Source organism: Bos indicus, chromosome 2 (genome assembly GCF_029378745.1).
Source record: "Bos indicus isolate NIAB-ARS_2022 breed Sahiwal x Tharparkar chromosome 2, NIAB-ARS_B.indTharparkar_mat_pri_1.0, whole genome shotgun sequence".
Taxonomy (NCBI): Eukaryota; Metazoa; Chordata; class Mammalia; order Artiodactyla; family Bovidae; genus Bos; species Bos indicus.
In genome coordinates, this window is record NC_091761.1 from 69,515,882 (window position 1) to 69,541,995 (window position 26,114).

The following is a 26,114-nucleotide window of genomic DNA, read 5'->3' on the forward strand; positions in this document are numbered from 1 at the left end:
TTTAAAAATGTAAACAAAGTGAAAATTTTAAAACTTTATTTTTTTAATAGATATTACATGTACATGGTACAAAATTCAAAAGATACAAAACATAAACTGTGAAAAGTAACCCCCACCGCTCATCCCAGAGGCAGCTGAAGCTGTCAGGTTCCTGTGGATCCCCCTAGAGATTCTCTAACTATGCGCACACACAAGAAGTATATATACAGCCACATTTTCCCTACCCTCTTCCTTTTATTTTCAGAAACAAACACTAGTAAGCCAAGTCTTTATCTCCACTTAACCATGCATCTTAGGGATCATTCCATGGTAGTAGATAGAGAATAGCTTAATATACCATTGTATGGATTTGCCACAATTTATTTAACCACTGCCCTATGTTGGTGGCAGTTTCCATCTTCTTGCTATTACAAATAATGCTGAAATGCAAATCCTTGTATATAGGAAAAATCCTTAGACGTAGCATTGCTGACCTGAAAGGTTTGTGCATTTGCACTTTTGATAGACACTGTCTGACTGACCTCCATGCAGTTGTACCGTGCTTACTTCCGCCAACACAGTATGCTTCCAGGGTGCTTCCCACTGCTTGGTTTCATGTGGCTCAGTCATTTAACCAGCCAGGCTACCTTTATGCATGGTTTACTTTGAGCCAAGACATACTCCTGACCTAATCTCTGACAATAGTATGTTCCGTTTCCCCCCCACTCCCCCCATCTGCATGGGGGGCAAAAACCATCTGCAAAAAGTAATGCCTTTGAAAGGTCTAAACCTGGGACACCCTTCTCATCTCAGCCATCAAGGTTACAGTGTAACAAACACTCTGAGACTCTCTAAAGTGGCTGAATAAAATCACCCCCTCATTCTCAAGCTAAGCACAAATCAGATGAAAGGTTCAATCTAAACTCTGCTAATACAAGGACACATAGCTGCGGTTTGTAGAAGCTATTTTACCCAGCCAGAGTTTCCTGATCACCCACTTTAGTCAGACGCCAGGGAGACTGCAGAGAACACCACAGGTGACGTCCCTGCCTTTGCCGCTTACACCCCAGAGTGGAGGCAGCCAACAGGGGTCGCACAGGACTAAGGGAGTGTGCCGTCAAGACGGAAAGCAGGGGAGAGGGCAGGGTGTGGTCAGGGATGCAGGCTGACACCGAGGCATCTGTGCGAGCATCAGGTGTCTGGGAAAGCCCTTGTCCACAGTCTTGGAGGGAGACAGGTCCAGGCAGAGGCAAGGCAGTGTGAGCCTGGCATCTCTGAGGAACTGACGAAAGGCTGACGTGGAGAGTCCATCGTATTCCCCACGTCCTCAAAGAGGCTGCAGACCAGCTGCTAAATCCCCGCTAACATTTCTACACATTTACTGTGAGGACAGGGAGACTATAACATTATTTTTTTATATAGCATTTTTAGCCTATCACCGTGTGCTATGAGACAGAACTGTCATGGCTGGGGCAAAGGACCAAGAGAAGGCCTGGGGACTCTGAGGACACATCACACAAGGCCCTTCTCTTGGCCAGTGCCAGCCACTTGGACAGATGTTGGGCCCTCGCCCTACGGGGGCTCTTCACTGTCCGGCTGTGTAGCGAGTCATGCTTAAGGCCACCAATGGCCATGAACGACTCAGAGCACTTCCTTCCTCAGTTTCATTCAAGTCAGTTAACTGCATCTCAGGCTCAAGCCATGGTAACTTGTTGCTAAAAGGCCACTTCCCTGATCACCTGCAGAGAGGGCAACACGAGGCTGTGCTGAGGTGACAGGGATCAGGTGGCATAGGTTTGCAGGCCATGGGCCCAAAGTGCCCTCAGGCAAGACTGCTCTGGTCAATGTGACAGCTCGAGGTCCCCCCTGTCTCCTGCGCCTGGTTTCAGGAGGCCCAGGAGCTGCAGGGATTGTCAGGGAGTGAATCCTCAGCCTGGCAAAGGTCTCCTGTCTACCAGCCCCTCTGCCTTCTGGTTTTGCTGGCAGGACAGCCAGCTCTCCACAGAACACGGGCAATGAACCCAGTTAAAACCACATCCTGCAGACTCTAATGAGAGCTTAGGCCTGACGCACTTGGGCTGTGCCCACTCAGGCTCCTGACGAGTAACCTCGGCACCTCCCTTGGTGCAATTAGCTGAGCAGTGACCTAGGAGCCTGAATCCAGGCCAAGGACAGTAACAAACGCAACCCGAGTGTCTTCTCAGGTGCCTGGAGGTCGTCAGTCTGTCCTGCTCACAGCGGCTCTGACTCCCTAAGGTGCACATGGAATGGGGGCCCAGCCCAGGGGCTTCCTGAGAATCCCAGGCACCAGCTGCCAGCAAGCTCACTGCCCTGACTGAACAGGGAGGACAGACTGCTCCTGGGGAAATCTCCTCCTGGTAGCATATGTTTTACAACTGTGATGTATTTTTCATCTCCAGAAAAGCCTGTGGGCTCAGCAGAGCAGCCAGCCATCCTCTGCGCATACAGAATGAGTCCTGGGAGGCCCCCTGACCTCTGAGGCCTGACTATATAAAGCACATTTAACGTCCTCTTTACTCACAAAGGCACTATCCGTGCTGTGGGTTATCTGTAGCAAACAGAATTCTCAAGACTGGCTTCTGCAGTTTAATTCAAGGTATGTTCAAGGAACAGAAACGGATTTATTATCTTTTTCAGGCCTTATCCCTTAGTCCTAAGGGACTAAAAAATGGAAACATCATCTCCTGATACCTCCCTATACCAAAACCGAATGAAACTCTGTGGAAACACAGCCCAAAGTCAATACCCCCACTTCCAGAAGACGCATCAGTTCCTCTGGATTAGCCATGCCCAACTTTCTTCAGTCATCCAGAGAGGGGGTGCCACCATGATCCCCAGGATAACCCATTTCTCCTCCCACAACCTGGGGAAAACACACAAATAGTCTACCTGCTCACAAGTTGTTAGGCCTGTGAGCTTCTCAGCAAGATCACCAAAGTGTTTTCCTGAACCTGAGATAGTTTACAGTTTTACCGTCCCCACCTTCCCTTGCCCCTGGAGCTCTACCTGCACTCTGGCAACCACTGGCTTCAGCCTCACTGAGTCCTTTCAAAATCCACAGGCTACCAGCACCCACCCAGGCGGAGAAGTCCATGGTCAGGAACAGTGCCATCAGCACGTGGGGGCACAGGGAGCAGCCTCCTCACTGGGCGGGCCTTGCTGGACCAGCACAGAAGCCAAGGGTCGTTGATCCAGCATGAGATTCTTTAAGTCTGTACACACCAGCCCTGCTTACTCCACACATTAGGGAACTAAAACCGAGCACAATGTCCCTGCAGCTGCACGCAGCATGCTCACTGCACGTTTAAGCTTTTATGTTTCATAGCCCAAACCTGCTGACTGGTACCTGCAAGGCTTGTGTGGAATGATGTGCAAGCCTTGCTCATGCTGGGTTCACTGACCCTGAGCGATTCCTGAGGGCCGGGGGCAGAAGGGGCTGTTTGGATGGACTCCTTCCGGGAGAAACCGTAAAGCCCTCTGTCTTTCCTTCAAGGCTCTGCAAAGGGTGAGTCTCTGCCCACCTTCCCGGACTAGTCTCTAAAGCCCCCTGCAGAGACTGGCCACCCACCCCTCTCCCAACAAGCATGCCTTATACTCTCCCCGCACTCTTTGAGTTTTAATCACATCTGTACTTTATCCAAAATGGCTTTTCCACTAATCTCTATTCAACTGTGATTCCTCCTTCGGATCCAGCCCAACCCAGCTGGCTCCGTGAAAACTCCTGGATCTCTGCACACCTGGCTGCTCTTCCTGCTCGGACACCCTCAGCACCTGCTCAAGGCCGGTCCCTCCAGGATTTACACACTGGCCTGGACGGGGGTGACTGTGGGCGAGCCTGCCTCTGGGTCCAGCCCTGACCTATGCACAGCAGGGAGCATGTGATGTACTCCTAGTGAGGATGCACAAGACCACCCACAGACTGGCTGAGACTCACAGGAGAGCAGGGAGCGGTGAGGTGTCATTCTTACGTGCCAAGCTGAGGTCTTTTTTTTTTTTTTTTTTTGGTGAGATGAACTTGGGTGAGTGTGATGAAGCCAAGGGCAGACACTGAGTTTTCATTCTAGTTGCTACACCATTAAGGTTGCTGAGCAGCCCCCGAGGGACCAGGAACAAAAGGCATCACGGCAAGTGAGAGGCCCAAGTGACCAATATTCACATGGGCTGGTCGTTCAGCTAAAAGCCTTGTTTACTAAGAAAAGAAAAGTCCCCGTGGTCAAGCTCTGGGGCCACGTGCTGGAAGCCTGGGTGCAGGGTCTGTGTCCCCCTGCTCAGTGCTTCCTCCTCAGCAGCTGCTCAATTAACATTACTGAACAAATGAATTCCTCTTTATTCAGAGTCCATTCAAATACAGGTACCTTCATATGTGCAATGTTACTGGAGAAATAAAAGTAGAATCGACACAGAGAACAAACACTGCCCACATTTCTTCACTGGAGGATGGGTGTTATCCAAGCCACAATGTCTGCACCGTCCGATCCCATGGACAACAGCCACCATGGAGATGAAATGTGAGCAAACAGGAGGAAGGAAATATCCCGTGTTGAGATCATCACACCTACATCTCTGCTGCAGTGTCCAGAACCATTTCACCATCTCGGAGCTGATACATGGCGTTTAGACGAAGACATCAATGACGTGCGATGATGTCTGGGAATGTTCAAGAGGCCTTGGCTTTCACTTTGGACAGCAACATCTCGTTCTTGCGGCCTTCCTGCAGGGGAAACAGAAAGAGAGAGCAGAGAGGTGGGGACCGTGTTATCGCCCACCTCTGCATCCTTCCCTGTCCCTGGAGAGGCCTGTGGATCAGTGGACAGGCCTCCTTTTCCACTGCCACCAGTGTAGGGGAGGTTCCTGGACACACGCTGACCTTCAAGGCCCCAACAGTCACAAAGACTGACTGTCAGACTGAGGACAGGAGAAGATTAGGCACTGTCATCCCCAAAGACTTCAATCCCCAAGGGGCAGAAGCAGAAAGCAGACACTTCTCTGATCTTGGATGCCTCCAGTGAGGAAGGGGAAAGTCTTGGACACCACGGCCCAAGGAGTCCTAAGAGACAGCAGATGGAGCATGAAGAAGAGCTCTTACTCCACAAGAGCGAAGGTTAAGAATACCCTCAGCTTTAACAGAGAAACCCACAGCAGACAGAGGGAGAGAAACATATCGAGGGACACCTCTCCCATAAAGTGAGCTGTAGGAAACCCATCACTGAGGGTGCTGCAGGATGTGGACAAGGTCACTGGCCTCATCCCCTGTGTGCAGAGTCTGGCATCCAGGGTACAAGGCCATGGCTGTGTTGTTTTGAATCCCCTTCTTCCACAGCATCTCACTGTGCGTCCTCCTCCCCGTTTGCAGTGGCCTTGATAGCTCAGGATACTTTCGTCTGCTCGCACATCATGTCCACTTCCTCCCTGGACCGCAAGGAGCCCAGTTTACAGTGAGAGGTGAGCATGGAAGGGGAAGGACCTCGAGGGGTTGAGCCTTCAGTCACCATGCTGCCACTTAGTGTGGAAGAAAAACTTGGTCACCTTTGGCCCTTTCTGCATCCAAGACCCCCAAAGTCCCCAAAGATGTTTCCACCTCCCTGGGCCTGGCCAGATGCTCCCACTTCTCTGGAGGCCCTTTGCTCTTGGCTGTAGTGACCCTGGTTCATCCTCAGGGTTTCTGTATACCTTCCATTCAGAGCTAGGGAGGGTTGGGTGGGTGTGAAGCTGAGTTGTTCTGCCAGAAGCAAGATACTCTGACATTTTTTAAGCACATGTTTTTGGAGGGGGAGATAACTTCTAGGGGGTGGGAAGAGAAAGAAGGTGAAGATGAGTAACATTTGTTGTGTTAGAGAAGTTGAGAAGAAAGTTTTCTTATTTAAAATGAGTTATTGAGATCTGCTTGGGGGAAAAGCCTCCAGTACCAAAAAAAACAAAAAACGTAAGTGGGGAGCAGTAAAGACGAATATAACAGGCAGAGAGGCCTACTATTACACTGGTAGACTGCTTTCTCTAGTTCTGTGTGTTTTTGAAAATTTCCATAAGAAAAAGATAAACAATATAATAAGGAATAAATAAGTTTTAATTGTTATTCACATAACCTTATGAAGGAGGAAAAAACAAAAAATAACCCCAAAACTAAAAACCTCGGAAGCATCAAAACTGCTGCTATGGCAAAATCCCCAGCAGGGGTTGTTCTTCTCATCACACCACACTGAGACGAGGCTTCACGTTTTTGGTAAAGACATTTCAGGCAGTCATGCCTGGTGTGTGAGCACTACTTAATTCATGCAATCTCCTGGAAGCCTTTCAGGAGATGACAGAATGATATTGTCTGCCAGTTCAAAGCAAATACAGAGAAAGTCCTTTAGGTCTTTCTCCTCGCGTCTGCTTCTCGTCTGCTGAAGACAGTATGGGGCCTGTTATGTGCCAGACACTGTGAGCTCCACTCACTCGAGATTATGTGCCCAAACTCAGCATCATAAAAATGTATGGCTAGCTTCGTCAGGGCCAGGCAAGACTAACTAAATCTTAGTTTGGGCAACTTGTGAGAAACTGTGCTTTGAGAAACACGATTAGTTGGTGTAATACTGCCATTAAGGTGTTTTCAGAGTATATGTTTTTTCCCTGGCAGACTTGTTATTAACAAACCCTCCCAGGGCAAGCGAGTCAATGGAATTTTAGAGATAACTCAATGTCTCTACTCAAAACGGTCTTGATCCCAGAGGAGGTTGGAGTCAGGATGAGGGCATGACCTAGTGCCTTCATGGAGCCCACGGGGTCACAGGAGCTCAATTAATGTGGAGTCAGCTGTGCCCCATAAAGGGATGATTGGGGTGGTCAAGGGGAAGCTGTGGAGGATCAGTGGTAAGGAATATGCCTGCCAATGCAGGATATGCTGGAGACTTGGGTTTGATTCCTGGTCGGGAAAATCCCCTGGAGAAGGAAATGGCAACCCACTCCAGTATTCTGGCCTGGAGAATCCCATGGACAAGAGCCTGGAAGCCAACAGTCACAGGGTTGCAGAGAGTCAGACATGACTGAGCACACACGCATGCCAAGTGGTGTCAAAGACCATGTTCTGGATGCACTGCTCTGCATGAAGAATACTTACTGCCCAGCATGGTGCTGGGACCAGGATGCGGTAAGAATTCAGAACTGGGGAGAAGAAAACTAAGCAGGTCGGAGAAAAACAAGCAGAGGAGGCGGAGCAGAGGTTCTGGGAGAAGATTCCATCCTGGGATGAAAATCTGATTTTTCAAACTGCTCTTCTCCCACAAATGAGATCTTACACGAATCTGCAACATGTAAAATGGCAGAATTACTCTAACTGGAAGGATGCGGTGGGAGCTAGGGAGCAGCAAGGAAGCCTTAACACCTGCGGTGGCCCCAACTTACCTCAGAAGAGCTTGAAAAAAATTTCTAAGATTTTAGAATGCTAACTCATGGTTTTAAATTTTTACCAAGTAAGATGATTTAAAAAAAAAAAAAGGAGTACACACTGTCACCATCATTTTATAAGAGAGGCAATTGTAGTATCAAAAAATAAGACATATTTTTTTTTTTAAAAAGGTGAGTCCTTTAAGTGAAATACATGTAGCCATCTGCAGCAAATATTCTATTCCCCTTCCCCCTTTTCCATCTTGCTTTGGATTGAAGGACACAGAAGCCAGCACACCTGGTCTGGTCTGGGGTCTTTATGGGTTCTGAGAGACCCACCTTCGGTCTCTGAGTGACAGTAACTGTGCCAAGGAGGCGGGAACATGGAAATCTTGACCTTAACATACCTGAGGGAACTGCTTCCTTCAGAGATGACCCCCAGTCTTCACTCCAAGAGCCTGCAGTGTAGTAAAGAGCTTTTCCATCTCACTTTTATTTGCTTTGATTTTGACAGCTTATACTTATCCTCCCAATTCATTTGCTCTTTGCTTCTGCTGTCAAAATGGCAGTGCTGGTGTGTCCAAGCAACATTTAAGTGTAACTCTTCTCCTCTGGGCCTTTTCTCTTTGTGTGTTATTTGGGAAAAAGAGCTCAGGTGGGGAGCGGTGGGTCCCTGTTTACTTCCTGTAGCTCTCTTGCTGGCCCTTTGGCTCCAACCCCTGCTGACCAGAGGCTTCCAAACGCGGAGCAGTTCACCTGGTCACTTTGCCCAAGACCAAGTTCTCACTGGGGAGGGGCCTTCCCTGCCCATACCCGCTACATCAGTCCCCTCAAGGCAAAGGGTGGAATTACTTCTGATTTGTTATTACTCGTTTATTGAAAGGATGAGACATTCTGAAATGCCTACAGTTGTGGCTCTCAAAAGTTACGTTACAATAATAGGAAGAAGCAGCAGAGAAGGAAAACTGGGGAAGGGAGGAAGGAAGAGCGAAGAGCCACAGAAAACATGTAAGAACAAAAACGTTGGTATGGAAAGACTGTTTTTTATTCCATTGACCACATGCCAGGATACAACTACCTTTAGCTTCCCTGTATCTTCTAAATTCACTAAAACCACAAAGATTTATATTAGAAAAAACCACACAGATTTATATTAGAAAAGGGGAAAGAAGTCCTGAAAATAAAGCTGATGAAATCTTGGCAAATGACAGAATGAAGTCTGCTTTCTGGAAAATCTCTTAAGAAAAGGGCACTTTCCTTTCTGGAATGATGGACAGTAATCCTGCCCAAGTGCAAGAGAAAAGACAGGGGTCAACATTTGGCAGAGGGTGGGTGTGACAGGTGCCAGACACGTGCACAGCTGGTCCCTACCCATGTGCATAGTAGGCCAGTGGCAGGATGTGAACCCAAGCCTGTCACACTCACAGTTCACTCCCCTCACACATGGCTTCTCAAGGTTCCCCGCAGCTTAAGATTGGGAGGAAGGGAAATGCTAGACGTGAATCTATACCAACCACTGTTTCCAGGTGGCCCTGCGATGCCATTTTACTTGTGAGCTTAATGTGGCTACAGAGTGTCAAGAAGATGAAGTGATGTTTCTTAGAACTGAAGTTCAGTTAGAGCTTCAAGATGGGCCACAAAACAACACAATCGTGAACTACTTAGATGTACACTTTACTGTCAGGTCAACTGCCCACTTGCTATTTCCATTTCAGACCAGTGGAAAACCAAAGAAATGCTCTGGTTTGCAGAGGTTCATCTTGGTGGGGGGTGGTGCTGAACAAGAATCTTGCCCAGCCTCAAGGGCCCCATCCCCCTCTTACCTCCTTGAACTCTTTCACGGTCTTAAAGTACAGCCTCTGTTTTTCTAACAATTCCAAGTACTGGTCGTTCAGCTGGTCTCTCCTCATCTTGTTTTCTTGTTTCTTCTTCTCCATCTGTTGAAACATTTTGGGAAGCAGTGATGAAAAGCCATGTTCTGACCAAGGGTGGCTGACAAGGTCCAGAAGGAAACTATTACTAACTTCTCATGGATTTCCTTCCAGTAGTTTCCTTCTATGCATCATTTCTGAGGTTGTTTTTATTTATCTGCATGATACGGCATAGGAACTATAATCTGTTCAGCAATTGTCCTATCACTGAGCATTAACTGCTTCATTTAACTCTGTGTGTGTGTGTGTTTGTGTGTGTATGTGTGAGTACAATTTCACAAGAAACAGGTAGGCAGTTTCCTCTTTACTCAGGAACCCTTCCACAGGCCACAGACACCTGTTCTATTACTTGCACTCCCTGCTGGTCTGTTCTGTGTACACCCTGCACCTGCTGGTTCTGGGGGAACCTGTGCTCTGGGGCACAGACACTCCCCTGCCACCTCTATCTATGCAGAACCCATCATGGTACCCAGACACAGGGGGCTGTGTTTTTGTTTCATTTAAACAAACACAACGAAAGACATCCATTCAAATAAGTGCTGTTCTGCAGAGCAGACAGACTTAATCCATTTCAGTGCCAATCAACACTCAAAGCCTACCTGGAACCCTCAATGAGAACTATTTTTAGACTCAATGAATTCACTCGTTCAACAAAGAGTTCTTTGGTGCCAACCATGGGTCAGGTGCTGTGCCAGCCACCAGCAACACAGACATGAGAGGAGACAGCCCTCCCCATTCAGAGACCTGAGCACCCTCCTGGTGCCCAGCCACCTCTTGGGGGTACAGACACAGCAGCAGCCTCCTCTGCTGGCTAGCACCAAGGTGCCTTCATCATGAAGCTTAGGGCAGAATGGAGGGAATGAAGGTGTCAGGCCCATTTCCTTCCCAGGGAATGCTTCAGATAGTAACAGAAAGGGAAGCCAAAGTGGGGAAAAAACCCAATAACTTCCTCTTGTTCTTTACTATGAGCAAGACTACCTCCCCGAGGATGAGCATAGTGAGTGGAAAGTCCCTGCACTGAGGCTGGGTTGTTACAGGCCTGTGGTTGGCCAGGTTCTCTGCTCCCCACCTCCCTCTAACCCCAGATCATCAAGAAGGGACTCCACTCTCTCCTGCAAGACAGACTCCCTGCCCTGGGTAAGTGGCCACACACACGGACAGCTGCTGTCTCACTTTGCCCTCATTTTTGTGGCTGAATAGTCTTGTCACCAGTGACACTTTTTTTTTCTCTTCGGACATGATTTTGCTGACATCCTTAATAAGGAGATGAATATTTTGCTAGAGGGAAAGGGACACGGCAAGCTTTTGTCTGCAGTCCTTCTCTGGTGAGATGGGATTACAGGCAGCTTGAAGGAGTGGATTTTTAGGACAGGTCCTAAGGCAATTCTCTCATGTATTTACATTCTGGCCATGCTCTCTGGACTACTCCATCCCAGGACTGTGAAAGGAGATGCCCTTTGTCCCCAGAAGGTTTCACTGCCATGCCCGAGGACCTACTGTAGACACATTTCTAAAGTAGGGCCAAAAGCAAGAGACATTGTAAGTGTTAGGATTTATTTATTCGTCTGCTGCGGTAGTGGGAGCCTATGGCTGCATGTCTGGCTTCCAGACCATCAGCAAGTTTTCTTTTCTCCTGACAAAGTGTGCATGCGAGGAGCCAGAGTGCAGAAATGCTCACGCTGCCCCTAGCCTGGACGACTCTCTGCAAAGCGATCTCTGGAGCCCCCACATCCCTTTCAGTTCCTATTTTCTCTCATGAGGCTCAGTATCCTCTCACTTTGGCAGAATTCAACAATTACGTGCATTTTTATAGGGAACTCCTAGAGACTAAAATGCTCTTGAGGTGTAAGGAATGGATCCCTGATGGCAGAATGTCAGGAATCGGAGAGCCAGTGAGGACTTGATTCTGGGCAAGAGAGAAGGCCTGCTGGTGAAAGTCAGCTTCCTCATCTGTGAAACGGGGGGAACACACTCACTTAAGAGGGCTTCTGGGAGGATGAGCCCAGTGCTTGACACTCGGTAGGTATTACATCCACAGAGCTGTTGCTAAGAGTCTTAACGACCGATGCAGGCAGCCTATGGAGCTGGCCTGCCCATGGTAGGGTCTGAGACCTTAGTGGGACCCCTTGTAGAGACACTGAAGATGTGTCTTCAGAATTGAGAGCACATCCCCAGGACAACTGGAAGAGACCTGCTTTCCCCAGGGCCTTCTCCCATCACCAGTGTAAAACTCTGGCCACATTACAGAAAAAAAGCAATCTGACCTTCATTCGACTTTGCTTAATTCCTTCTACAATCTGTTCCATCTGACGTAAAAACTGGTCCCGGGAAGCAGGGGAGGCCATGGCTCTGAAAGACAGACCAGCAGAGGTATGACCAGCAAACAGGATTCAAGAAAAGGGGAGGAATCGAGGAGTTAGTCCAGATAATGCCCCAGGAGGCAGACAGGCCTCTGCAAGGCAGGAAGGACTCATGGGGCCCCTGTGATCCCAGGCAGCCAGAGATTTTAAACAGTGAGCAAGGCATGAAAATTAGCTTGGTCTGATAAATGAATATTAATCTGTTTTTCCCCCAACCCTCTCTACAATTTTTCTTACTAATAGGTACTTTCATAAATAAAATGTGACTGAAATTAACAATTAAAAAAAATTTTTGAATGGTGACAGGTACTGCTTAAGGAATAAATTTCACTTAGTTTTTAAAAATCTGAAGATTTAGAGGCACTGATCAAGGCACTGGCTGTCCAGTGGTTAAGACTTCACCTTCCAATGCAGTGAGTTGAGTCTGATCCCTGGTTGGGAAGCTAAGATCCCCCATGCCAAAAAACTAGAACATAAATAACAGAAGCAATATTGTAACAAATTCAATAAAGACTTTTTAAAAAAAGGCACTGTTCAAGATTGGGAGACATTTTCTGAGATTTTCCTAAAACCAGGCTGGTAAACCTGGTCCTGTTTCCAGGAGCAGCAGCTAAACAAGTGATGACCTAAAACATGCCTGTTCACTTCCAGTCCTGCAGAGGGACTGACACGAGAAGGATCAGAGCACACGATACAAGGATGAGAAGAAATCTTTCAAAGGATGGGCCAAGAGACAGCAGAACTTCCACAAAAACACTCCAACCTAGCTTCTCTCAGTGATCAGGAGATACAGATGAAGGCATCATTTTTAGAAATGTCACAAGGCTGTAAGTCCCTAACTGAATCTGAATATTAAATGGAGCTGTTTGTTTTCAATTAGAAGTGAAACTTGAAGTCCAGAGCTTGTAATCCATTAAGATCTTAGCTGCTGGTCATAGCAGAGTCCATGCTGGTAAGAGAGGAAGTCTTCTGGACAGACAGCCAGCCTGGGGCTGCCTGGATGAAGTCTTCGGGACAGACAACTAGCCTGGGGCTGCCTGGATGGCAGACAAGGGAATGGTCATCTTTGAGGGCTGGTATGATTTGAGTAGAGGTGGGCTTTGCTCTTCAGTTTTTAGAGAAAATATTTATATTTGAACACAGTAATTTAGAGTATGCACATGACTTAAAATCTACCACCAAATTTGAAAACTATTTTAAAAAAATATAGATTATTTTATTACCTATATTTTATTTTTTAATTTACTTTTTTCTCTAACCAATGATTGAATCCAGGCCCTCCATGGTGAAAGAGCGGAGTCCTAATGACTGGAAGGCCAGGGAATTCCCTCATTATCTAAATTTTAAAGCATCTCTATGTTTGCAAAAACAAATGTTATTAATCTAATCTTAGTAGGACAAAAGTAAGCTACAAAGACATTATAGTAGTTAGGCATAGTCAAATTATTTGAAAGCTAACTTTCCCCCTAAGCTGTTCCTTGATGTTTTTAAAATTTGCTGTAATATCACTATGTTTTTGTAAGAACTCAAGGTCTGCATAAACCAAGATACATCTGCACACAGCAACAGGGGTGGAAGTGTAAGAATCCCAGCCTGGGCACTGAGCCTTGCTGCAAAACGGAGGTGAGCCGACGCCATGTAGGGCACACGGATACTGACTGGAAGAGAACGGACAGCACTTACTGTGAGAAGTTCTCATGAATGGAGTTCAGCAGGCTGATCTGGGGAGGAAGGAAGAACAAGAACAATAAGCAAAGGCCGAAAGATGCCTGTGCCACCCCAGCCACTGAACGCCTGGCGCCTGTCTCTGGATAGTGCTTCTGCAAGAAACACACCTTGTTCATGCAGATGAAAAGTAACACAAAGACAAGAGCAATGTGTTCTCAGCCTCACAGTTTCCCCAGAGCCTCCAGCTGTAACAAGCAAGACCTTGGTAGCATAGGAGGAGGGCTCCATGATGGGACCTAAACCCCAGCTGAGGCACATCTAGGCCAACATTAGGGCTCCTTGGGGAAGCTGCACCACTGTCCTTTCGATCTCACCAAACACTGAACTTCATTTTCAGGGCCATCAGCCCAGTGGAGAGTCAGTGGGGGAGGGAAGGTGAGAACACTGTGCCCACCCTACTCCTTCCCACAGAGTTTCTGCCAATGTGTCTGCTGCCAGGCAGCTCTGAGAGCCTCCACGGGTACGTGCCCCATTCAAGGTCCCTCCCCCATGGAAATGCCATGGCCTGCACCCAAGACCCTTTATCTGCCCTGATGACAGCCCAGGGCAGGGCTCTGAGTCTGGAGTTTAGAAACCTGGGTTGTCTTTCCAGCTCTGTCACTGACCTTGCTTGTGAGCCCAAAACTAAGCATTTACTATACTTGGACTCAGGCTCACACTCTGAAACATGGAGATGATATTCTTGTCCTCGACTCCACAAGCATGTTGAAAGCTAAAATATCACAAGTATAAATAGATTTGGAATAAAATGTACAAATTACCCAAATGAAAAGTTCTAACTGCATTAATATGGCTTGGAATTAAAAAGCCACCACCACCCTGCACACTCCTAAAGGAATGCAATAACCTTAAACACTGCTAATGAAGGGAAGTCAATGGGGTTTAAGGTTTTCTCACAAGGAGCTGGCCTGTCCCTGAGTTAGGGGACAAGTCTTCCCCTTACCAGGTGGGAAGACCCCCAAGTCAGGGTGTGCAGCAGAGCGATCCCCCAGGTCTGATGAAAACCCTCTCAATGGACTCATCTGTTCAAACACTGATCAAATGTTTGTTATGTGTCTATCACTGTGCAAGGCCATGGATACAGAGAAAACAGAACCCAACCCCTCCTCAAGGAGTGCCTCTTGGAGGAGAGAGATTGATCTGGTTTGACTGACAAAAACAGGTAGTCAACAGGGAACTCAAACTGGGGCTATGGAACAACCTAGAGGGGTGGGATGGAGTGGGAGGTGGGAGGGAGGGTCAAGAAGGAGGGGACTCATGTCCACCTATGGCTGACTATGCTGATGAATGGCAGAAACCAACACAATATTGTAAAGTAATTATCCTTCAATAAAAAAAAAAAACCCAAAATAAAAAATAGGTAGTCAGGATAACAATAGCCACAGAGGCTTCCATTTGTGTTCAGGTAAAAGATACATCTGTAATAGTATTCTTATTAAAGTGGTAATTAGTGCAGGTTGTAGGATGACAACGAAATAAAAAAAGATTCTGTCACCCTCAAGGTGAGGGGTAGGCAGGAACTAATACATATCACTGTGTGCTAGGAACTTCAGGGACACTGTCTCATTCATTCTATATCACTGTAGGATATGTGGTGAGGGTGAGGAGGTCAGACTAAAACCCAAACCCAATGACTCCAGAGCGCCCACCCCCGCCACCACACTGTGCTGCATGCTGCAGCTGTGAAGACGCCACTGCTTGTTTCTAAATACAGCTGCACACCCGCCCCGAGCCGCTGCTTTCCACGGAGAGAGCTCCGAATCACCAGCAGATCTGACCTGAGTGAGAGTCGGAGCAATATGGAGCAGCTGCTCATGGTCACCCCTGCCACTCCTGCTCTCGACTGTACAATTGAAAGCAGTTCTTTCAGTTCATGCCTCTGTCTGACGCTGACGACTAAACAGCCATTTCCCCAGGTCAGCTCTGACGGCCCACCTTCCCCATTTCCTTTAGTTGGTTCCTTCCTTCATTTAAAGCTCAAACTCAACTTTCACCAACTCCAGGCCCTTCTCCATATGCACCTCTTGTGCTTCCAGGATGTTTCTTTTCAGGATGGTGCCTCTCGCAGGGCACCATACAACCGCTGCCCACTCTGCACGGTGACAGCCCCGAGGAATCATGCACTTTCTGACCTTGTACCCAGCACTGGGCACGTGACACACACTCATCTATGTTATCTTCTTTCTATAAAGGCTCTTACCTCTTTTTCCAAATAAACCTTTTTGTCATCCAGGGTATTATATAAAGTGAAGAACTGCTTGGTTTCTTTGTGCACTGCCGAAACTGTAAATGCAGAGAAATCAGCAAGCACATGGGTGAGAAAATGTGTCAGTGATCCCAAGTGCCCTCTCCCTGCTGAGATGCTGCAGGACTGGGACCTGCCCGGCTGGCGCTCACTTTCATTTGCGCGGAAACCCCATCCATGGTGCACAGAGGCCGTGTGTGCGGGGCTGCTGCAGGCTGGCAGCATGTGGCAGCCATGATAGCCCTGCCAGGACAGGAGCTAGAGGAAGCCCCCTGCCAGCGTGCAGGATGGGGCATTTCTCTGAATTCCTCCAAGTGAGGGTCCCAGGAGAAAGGGGGCAGGGGTGAAGCAGCCCCATGCCAGCTCTTCCTGTCTGTGTGGCTCCCTCCCTTTCCAGGCTCCTCATGAGCAGGAGCCATAGTCGGCTCACTTTTGTAAACCCTGTGCTTAAGGGGAAAGATTTAACTTAGGGAAGAAACAATTTTCTGCTGAGAAACTGCCATTGTTGACACCTACCCTGATCATCTGAATTAAATGTGAGGACTAAAACATCTGGGTGGGGGGTAAAACATAAAAGGAAGCACGTATGCTCTGAGTAGGGACAGTGCTCCAGCTAGAACTAGGAAGGATGGCTGAAAGGTCAACATCTCAAGGGAAAACTAGGTGTACTTTAGAGAAGCCTGGGAGTTTCCCAAGTGGGAACTGAGGGCCCTGGCCTCCTGGACCCGCAGACCAGCTCACAGGGGTGAGGGACACAGGGACTGCAGAGGCCCAGCTGGCCCAGACGAGGCAGGACTCTGATCAGGATTCTGAAGACTGTCCATCCAGTTATGGGGAGCTATGAAATATTAAGGCTTTTAAAGCAAGAGTGTAAAATGATGAAACTTATGTGAGAAAGAGCTCTTCAGGCAGGAGTGAGGAGAAGGTAGCTATAGCAGGACTCCAGAAGAAACAGACATGATACTATTCAGAAACAGAATAGGCAGAGCAGCATGAGTCAGAGAAGACAGGGGTCTAGCTGGGCTCGAGAGCAATCACAGTGAGTGAGGAGAAAGATATGGGAGGGAGGCAAAGTCTTGTACCTGCCAAGTCTGAGGTACCCAGGAGACAAGCAAGAGTGGAGCCTAAGGAAGGGGTGACGGTCTAGGTCCTGTTTACTGAGGGTAAGTGAGGAGATTCTTGAAGGGTTTTGTCTAACAGAATGGAGAAAGGGTCCCAGGTGCAGGTAACAGGAGGAGTCAAGGCCTAGGATGTCAAAGTTCATGGTGTGCTGAACAGCAGTGTGTGGACTGGGGAGGAAGAGGGCTGAGAGCAGGAAAGAGGCCCACTGGCAGGCCACCTAGACTGGGGAGGATCCTGGATAGAATGAGAGAGCTTTCCTCCAGTCTAGGGAGCTTGTGAGGGTTTGTCACAGGAGAGAAGTGATACAACTAGATGGGTGGATGAGAGGGATTCAGAGAAGCAGCTGAAGACCAGTGAATGGTTACTGGGTTATGATACAAGGAAGAAGAGATACGGCAGAAGCACTGTGAAGAAAAAGGCAGTGACAGCTTTGAGGGTCACTCTGAACCTGATGAGACGTGATCCCTGATTTAGGTTGAGGGATACCCAGTCTTGAATGAACACGATGCTGTTAAAGGCAAGGATCACATGAGAAGAAGGTTCACAGAGAAGAAGGACAATGAGTGAGGACTGATCTAGAGATGCTGGGGTCACAAAGTTCCATGTGAAGTTGGAAAGTGGAGCCCGATGGCTGATGCGGATGAGGGTGGGCTGAAAGCATTATTCCAAGAGCTCAATCAGCTTAAGCCATCTGTCCAGGGAGAGGGAGCCAGGGCTCCACAGTGCTGTGCCTGGGATTCTGGGCTACGTGGAATGAGTGGGCCTGATGATGAACTAAAGCCCTTTCCAGGGCTGGCTTCCATGGACAGCAACACCACGCTACAGTGGGTCAGAGCCCCTCGTCCCCTGCCCCTCCCAGGGCCAGCCTCAGGAGAGTGTGTGGTCGATGCACCTACTCTGGCGGTAGAGTTCAATAAATCTCTTCTGATACTGTATTAGCTCGGCTCGGCTGGGCACTTCATCAATCTTGCGATGCAAAATTGCTATTTCTCGATTTCTTCGAGCCTAAATGCAAAAGAGATGGGGAGACAACGCTATTTGATGAAAGGCCTTATTTGTTCGCACAAAATATTGCCCCCACTCACCCTGTGCCTGCAAACCAGCCCTGGAATGCAGGCACACACCACCAGCTGGCTCTGACTCTGACTCCCACCTGGCAACCCGGAGAGAAGGCGTGGCTGTGAACTGGAGCCACCAGTGTACGTGTGTGCTAAGTTGCTTCAGTTGTGTCTGACTCTTTGCAACCCTGTGGACTGTATCCCCCCAGACTCCTCTATCCTTGGGATTCTCCAGGCAAGACTACTGGAGTGGGTTGCCATGCCCTCCTCTAGGGGATCTTCCCAAGCCAGGAATCGAACCGCATCTCTGAGTCTCCTGCACTGGCAGACGGGTTCTTTACCACTAGCATCACCTGAGAAGCCCCTAAACTGGAGCCACAGGAGGCATCAAATTAACAGGTCCAGAAGGAAGATTCTGAATGGGACGGTACCCCCGGCCAGCCCACCAGACCCCCAAGGACTCTGGAGCAGCTGATTCCCCAGAGCCAGGTGGGGACCAGAAGCGCTTCCCAGATGACGAGAAACTGATGCCACCCTGCTGCTCCATACAACTTCCAAATCCCCGAGCCTGCCTGAAAAGCTCCTAAAGCATCTTTATGGCATTTGCCCCCTCCCATGAAATGAACTGGGCTCTATTAGTCTAACTTTTCCTGATTGCATCTGGGAGGCAGAGCCGTGAGGGTGCAGGGGAGATCTCGGGCTCCGAGGCGGGGAATTTCCTGTGGGCAGCACTGGAGAAGGCTGTCCAGCTCCCCGACACATTCACAGTCTCAATGTTGCCCTCTCCTGAGCCTCCCTGTCCCTCCCTCTCCCAGCTACTTTATCACAGTGGCAGATGGGGACCTCTAACTCATTTGCATGCAAAACCCTTCCCAGTGTAAAACCCACTATGAGCTCTGGTGACCAAACCAGAATCAGGTCTGTGGCTTGAGCTAGAGTAGAGGGACAGATCTATTTCTCCTTTTGGCCAAGGCTATACTCCCCATAGGTGCTTGGGCTCTGACGCCTATGCTTCCCCGCCCACCCCCCCTCCAGGAATCTATAGATACAATCATTCATTCTTTTCACTGCATCTTTAACCTCTCCTTTTCTACTGGTTTCTTTTTACTGGCATTTAAATATGCTGAAGTCCCTCATCCCTTTAAGGCCCTTCCTTAAACCCTGATCAGGGACTTCTCTGTGGCCCAGTCCTTAAGAATCCACCTTCCAATACAAGGGATGTGGCTTTGATTCCGGGTTGGGGAACTAAGACCCACAAGCCGTGGGGCAATCAAGCCCTTGAACTGCAACTAGAGCCCATGCACCACCATGAAGACCCAGGACAGCCAGAAAACAAAGAAAGAAAAAAGGAAACCGCAAAACCAAGTACTCAAACGGCTCTGACGTCTTGACTCCCCTCCCCTTCAACCCACTGCCGCTGGCTGCTCCAAACATCCACTGGAAATACTCTCGCCAAGGTCACACAGACCTTCTCTGTGCACCTGTGGCAATTTTCAGCCTCCAGCTCTCTTTACTTTTGGCAACACTGAACCTTCTTTCCACTGAGCCCTCTGCTCAGCTGCCAGGACACCTCAGACTCCTGTTTTCCCTGGGCCTTGAGCTGCCTGCTTGGTCTCAAGCCTCACTGGTGGAGTCTTTCTTCCCCTCTTCACAGCCTCGATTACCACCTACACAGTGCTGACCCCCAGACCTCTAGCCCAGATTATTCCTACTTGCTGGAGTACCCTAACCTTTAAAAGCCCCACAGAAATTTCATGAACATTTCCCTTCACCATCCCATTCCCTTCAGCCCTATCCTTTCTCCTTTAGGCTTTTTCTCAATGAATAACACAAGGATCCATGCTAATGCCCAAGTTGGAAATTCTCCACCATCTTTGACTCTGCTTTTTTCTCTAACCCATCCCAAGTTCCATGGATACAGCTGCTCAGCCTCTCGGCCATCAGTTTACTTCCATTCACCCTCATTGAGCCAGCTGTGGCCCAGGCTTCAGCACCGACGGCTGCAGCCCCTTGGCTACTCCCACCAGAACCTGGCATTCCTTTCCCAGAGAGCAGAGAGAAGTTCCGAGTCAAAGTGCAACACAAGTTAACTCTTGGCTTTTAAGTGTCCATGAGCCAGAATCAGGCAACGGAAGAGATTTTACAATACAATTTTGACTCTACATGAATTTAAAGCCAACTCTGAAGCTTACTTTCCCATATCTGATAGCCTTCTCACCCCCGCTGCCCCAATATACCCCCTGACCACCCCAGGTTATCAACTAACAGCTAAAATGGGCACTTAATTTTTGAAGAAAAGTGCTTGACAAGAACCTTGAATCCTGCCTCCAGCACTTTCTAGCGGCTTGCACTTAACAGATTTGAGTCAATTTCTTCATACAGAAAATGAGGCTGACAGCTACTCTCCAGCAAAGGTGATGATCAAGTCAAGTGAGATGTTGGTGAAATAACAGACCAATGTGAGGTATTATAACCAACACCTCAATCCAGAGTTACACTCCAGACAGAAGAGCAAATAGTAGCCTTATAACTGAGTCTCTCTGGCTCTTAGATACTGAGATGCTCTTGTTCTGCTATAGGACATGCAAAGCTAGTCAGATGGATTTATCAGCTTGCTTTTACTCACCTGTAGTAGACGGATCTTGTAAAGTTTCTCTTTCTCCATGTTATACCGTCTGTCTAGGTCTTCCTGAAATTGGAAAAAACCCTCACAATTATCTGTAAATTTTTATTTTTTTGATGAAATCTTTTGAAGTTGAACAGTTTTTATATATCTCCTTCACTGTGAGGCTCCAAATTTCTTTTTTGAAATGGCTGAGTTCAGTGTTGAGTCCTCATCCTGTGAGACCCTTGACACTCTTTCACATCACTTTGTAATAACTCTTTCTTCTTCTGGGACCCAGGCTGAATCCAGGGTTCTTAAGTGAAGGATCCCCCAAATCCATGTGCCCTTCCTTCCCTTAACAAAAAAACCATGAGGAGGAGATAGCTGATATTTAAAGGGCCTGCAGTTCTATGTTGCTGTATTAGATGATGCTGGCTTGCTTATGTTTCTGTTTAGAGCTGCAATGTCCAATGTGATGCCACCAGGCACATGTGGCTATTTAAATTCATATTATCTAAAATTGAAAAAGATCAATTTCTCAATTGTCCTAGCCAACCTCCAGATGCTCAGCAACCATACACAGCTAGTGGCCATCATACTGGATAGAGCACAGATCGAGAACACTTCCACCACTGCAGAAAGGCCTTTTGGACAGTATTAAAAGACAGAAACCAGCCCCTCACTGAACCCAGTGAGGTAAGAGATGTGGCTGGATGGCTCACTGTGCTAGAGGAAGCTACAAAGGCGTCAGAGGTGCCCCTCTCCCCCTGTGTTTTTAGACACACACACCCCCACCAGCTCCTCCATGGGGCTCAGCTGCAGGCACACCCCAACAGCCTTCACTGTGGGAGTCCTGAAGTTCCCTCTCTGGGAGCCTCTGAGGGCACGAAGGGAAGAGGAACCTAAAGGAGGTGAATGGTAGAGGCTTTCCTGTGTTTCCCTTCCTCCTCCTCTTCCTTTTCTGTTCCTTTCTCCTGGAAGCACTCCTTTAACTCAGAACAGGGGTTGGCAAACCACAGCCCAACGGCTAAATCCAACAGCCCTTGAGCCAAATTTGCCTGTGCCTAGTTTTTTTTTTATTAATTTTTTCATTGAAGGACAACTGCTCCACAGAATTTTGTTGTTTTCTGTCAAACCTCAACATGAATCAGCCACAAGTATACACATATCCCCTCCCCCCTGAACCTCCCTCTGTGCCTAGTTCCATAAATAAAGTTTTATTGGAACACAGCTATGTCCTTTCACTTATATATTGACTCTGAGGACCAGAGTGAAACTGGCCCAAAAGGTTGACAATATTCACTAGTGGCCCTTTAACACTCCCTGACCTCGGAACGCAGGCCCATAGACAGAGCTCTCTCCCTGTGCACTGCCCGCCCCTCAAACAGCCCGGCAGGTGCGGCCCTTACAGGGCTTTCCCCTTCGCAGCTCAGAGGCCAGGGTGGAGATGGAATGCCTGAGCCAGGTGCAGGGCCTCTGGGCTGTCCACAGGGAAGCTGTGCTCCACCTGAGGGGCAGGTGTGCAAGACGGAGCCAGGCCCTGAGAGCCCGCAGACGAGGAGGTGGCCACAGAGATGATGGAAAGCGGTGTGAGAAGCTATTGAAGACACAAAGCTGGTCACCATGCCCACAGGGGACAGTACTGGTCCTGAGAATGGGCAGGTACTTACATTGTGCGTCATCGCAGAGGTTAAGGCACCATGTGACTCTCCCCCAGAGAGGGTCTGCAATGAGGAAAAGTGGAAAAAAAAAGAAAACATCATCTCTGAGGAAAGAAGCTGAGGGTCCAGAAGTAGGAAAGGGTGGGCCGCCAGTTTGCTGATCATGTCTGAACAGGGAACAGCCCGTACATGAGCCCTAGATTTTAAACTGTTCTGAAATGTCCATAAGTCACATTAACAAGCTAAACTCTGTTTGTGAATGCGAGTCAATCCCTCTAGCAAGGTGTTATGGCTAAGAAGAGAAATGCCGCCCTTAAAGTCTGAATTCTATACAAACCCAGAGGCTGGCTGAGCTGAACTCAGAGTTTCAGTGTTGCAAACAACTGGAAAGTTGGGGTGGTCCCACTATGGGGTGGTCCCAATTCACCACCCACTGCCCAGCCATACTCTGCTGTTGCTGCACCAGTCCTCATGGCTGTGGCTGAAGTGACAGAACCTGTCACGATAGGGAGGCAGCACCTCTGTGGCCTGTCTCCCTGATGAGCGGGGCAGTGTCCATACAGGCCCACGCCCAGCCCTGGCAGAAGGCCCTGGCTGCTTGGACCAGTCCCCTCCCTTCCCGGAGCCCCAAGTTCCCCATTTCCCCAAGCAAGGGGGTACAGTCAATGAGGTCTGAGGCCATACCCTGACCTAAGCACAGAGAGCCTCAGCAAAGAAGCTTTGAATGGAGTATGAGAAGGGAAAACAAACCAGTGATCCCTACAGTCTCATTTGGTGAGAGAAACACTTTATTTCGTCCACACCAGTTCCTCGGAAGATCAAGGCCTCTGTTCAGAGAGCCAATGGGGCATGTTCTGAGCCAGGTATGCTCCCAGGTGACCAGAGCCCCGACCTCACATCTCGAGTGAGCTGCTCTCCGCAGCATCCATGTCCTGGGGCAGGAGTGCAGGGTGAAATCGGCAAACTGGCACACAGTCGAGAGGTAAATGGGACAAATGGGACCAGAGCTCAGGAGTTCCCAGAAACATCCATCCCTAGGGGAGGGGCAGCCGGGCTTGTAAACCGGCTAATGCGTGCCCCGGGCTTGCTGCTGTCCACACTCAGAGCTGCTTTAACCCACAAAAAGAAGACAAAGTTCAGGGACACATATTGACAAAAACCACTTGAGAAATGAATGTTCAGAGGACAAGGCTGAGGAAAAGTCTGGTCCCTTTCAGCACCAGACTCTGCTGGGGAGTCCTCTAGAAACCTTTTCATGGTGGACGTCACAAAGCCCCCAGCAGTCTGGAGCACCCCTCCACAGCCCGTACCTTTTCATCTCTGCCTGGCGCCCTCTCAGCCTTCAGGCTTTCGATTTCCTGCTGCAGCCGTGCCATCTCCTCCTTTAAAAGTAATATGAACATTTACAAGATCTGGACAGGCTAGTAACTCGATGTAACAATTTACCTTGATCTAGAGTCTTATTTCGGAGAAGGTGATGGCATCCCACTCCAGTACTCTTGCCTGGAAAATCCCATGGACGGAGGAGCCTGGTAGGCTGCAGTCCATGGGTCGCAAAGAGTCGGACACCACTGAGCGACTTCACTTTCACTTTTCACTTTCATGCATTGGAGAAGGAAATAGCAACCCACTCCAGTGTTCTTGCCTGGAGAATCCCAGGGACGGGGGAGTCTGTTGGGCTGCCGTCTATGGGGTCGCACAGAGTCGGACACGACTAAGGCGACTTAGCAGAAGCAGCAGCATCAGAGTCTTATTTTCACATTTGTGAGTTTATGTGGGGATAAGAAGTCCATAAAGAACTAGCCCCCCAGGCCCCTGATTTTCAGCCTGGGAACGTCTTCTTAGGAGGGTAGAGGCAGCAGTATCTCAGTCAGAAGGGGTCTTTCTTCCCTAAGGGCAGGTGAGGCTCGCAGTAATCACTGGGACATGGGATGAATGAGTGGCTTAGAGTCAGTCCCAAGCCTCCTTCTCTTTTTCAGCTCTTCTCCACTTTTTCTGGGACCTTCCAGCCTGGAGCCCTGCCTCATCCAGCCCTCCTCCACTTGTCACCCTCATCTGCAGTCAGATATAGCTTCTAGAGGGCTCCTACACCACAGGAGCCTCTCTCCCCCTAGATGCACAGAACTCAGCCCTCTGTTCCTGTGTCCCACATGTCACCTGTGCACACATCACTCCGACTATTGGACCAAGTGACACAGAGACATGTTAGGATTTTAGGGCAGCCCTAGTTTCTTAAGATACTACTCCTTTTGTAGACTTTTCTTTTAAATACATTTGTAAATTAGAAAACACTGTTTGTTAGACTGTGCTCTCAGTTTGGGGTTTGGCACACAGAGTTACTCATCCAAGTCATTCCTGGTGTCCTCTGATCACATCATAGCACCTTACTCCTCGTGCACACTACCACATACCTGCCTGGTGAACCTCCTCTTCCTATCACACCTGGATAGGACCCACAGCAGCACAAGGGGAGGGAAAGCAGGAGATTGTATGAGAATCTTTGTTAACATCTGATGACACCAAGCAACACTTACTCGACAATGTGCTTTAAACTCCTGTTCCTGACTTTTCAGATTTTCATTCATGGCTACAAGGGCTCTCAAGTTCTGCAGGATGCTGAAAAGACCAAAAAACAACTGACTTCAACAAATCACTATGATTTTATGAATCACAGTTTAAAACCAAGACCCCAGAAAAAAAGGAACTTTTTTCTTAATTTCCTTTGTCTCTCCCAAGAGTGTCTAATAGGCTGCCCACCAATGATAATGACCACCATTTAACAGACATTATTATTCATCTATAAACTGAGTCCATCGGGTCACATTCAAACAAATGTTACAGAATATAGAATTAAAATATCAACTGCAGAAACATCAATGTGTTTTGAGATTACTGTATATTTTTAATGATAGCAACTACTTAAGACTCAGAGCACAGATAGAATCGGAATTTTAATTCCCATTTAAAATTTTAAATGTAAATGCTTTTATTTAATTTGTCTAAAGACAATTAATTAAAAAAAAAAAAAAAAAAAACCAACCCAAAACCCAGCGTCTTGGCAAAAAAAGAACATTTTCATTCTTGAAGGACAGGGTAAGATCAGTGCTGTTAAAACCTGGTAACCATGGTTGACTCCAAGGGAGGAGGACTGGGTAGCTGGGGGCAGGGGCGGGAGAAGACTGTTCAGTGTATGTCTTTCTGAATCTTGCATGTATTACTTACTTTTTAAAAACGAGAAAACAGACAAAACAAAATACAAAACATAGCTGCTCCTGACCCAGGGGGAAGTGGGAGGAAGAGGAAGAAGGCAGCCCCGGATCAGGATCAGCAGTGAAGTAACCGGCAGAACAGTGCCAGCAGCCATGACCTGGGCTCCTCAGCCCCATTCTCTAACCACCAGCCACACTCACAGAGAAAATAAATACCACGTGTTGAGATCTCCTACCTCGGATCAGCTTTGGCCTCTATCTTCTCGAGAGCTGTCTGCTCTTTGTCCAGTTTCTCACTGTGACCCTTGAGCTATGGGAGAGAAGGAGGTACGTTGCTGGAGACTTGCCAGGACAGGAGGCGAGGGCTTCCATTCTCCTTCCTGGCCCACATCTGCGCCCTCTCTGAACAGGTGGCCCAGCCCACTGGACATGGCCGTACATTGAGAAAACAGGTGGACAAGGGGAACAGGATGGGGCTGGAGGGACAGCACAGAAACATCAAAACCACAGCCTTCCTGACACAGGTTGTGAGTAAAAGAAACCTTGGCAATACCTTTAAATCACAGCAGCAAGTGGGTGGAAAGCCAAAGTAATGCTGACAGCAGGTCCCTCTCAGTGGGAAGAAGTAAATAAAAGCAGCAGCTATGAGAGACAGACCTGGGTTTCAATCTCAGGATACCACTATTGGGGCTACTCACAGGGGCAGGGTTAAATCTCCTATCTTGAAAAACTCCATTTTCTTTCTCTGAGTCACTGGAGACTTTAAAAAGCAAACTTTAAGGAAACTCAGATTTTAATTTTTAAGCTGTGTAGATCTACCATACAATAGACTA

General features: G+C 48.2%; 1 protein-coding gene across 2 annotated transcripts in view; it reads right to left on the bottom strand.

Moving 5' to 3' along the window:
- Positions 1 to 19: 19 nt before the first annotated feature.
- Positions 20 to 26,114, bottom strand: part of CCDC93 (coiled-coil domain containing 93) — a 103,787-nt gene continuing 77,692 nt past the window's right edge. For both annotated transcript variants that reach the window (XM_019973785.2, XM_019973776.2), the window contains 11 exons: positions 25,518 to 25,591; positions 24,607 to 24,688; positions 23,383 to 23,454; positions 22,082 to 22,135; positions 20,433 to 20,495; positions 17,645 to 17,753; positions 15,582 to 15,664; positions 13,337 to 13,374; positions 11,558 to 11,642; positions 9,186 to 9,299; positions 20 to 4,711 (listed from right to left, as the gene is read on the bottom strand). In XM_019973785.2, the coding sequence (XP_019829344.1) occupies positions 4,658 to 4,711; positions 9,186 to 9,299; positions 11,558 to 11,642; positions 13,337 to 13,374; positions 15,582 to 15,664; positions 17,645 to 17,753; positions 20,433 to 20,495; positions 22,082 to 22,135; positions 23,383 to 23,454; positions 24,607 to 24,688; positions 25,518 to 25,591 (828 nt within the window). In that variant the 3' untranslated portion in view covers positions 20 to 4,657. The remainder of the gene's footprint in view (positions 4,712 to 9,185; positions 9,300 to 11,557; positions 11,643 to 13,336; positions 13,375 to 15,581; positions 15,665 to 17,644; positions 17,754 to 20,432; positions 20,496 to 22,081; positions 22,136 to 23,382; positions 23,455 to 24,606; positions 24,689 to 25,517; positions 25,592 to 26,114) is intronic.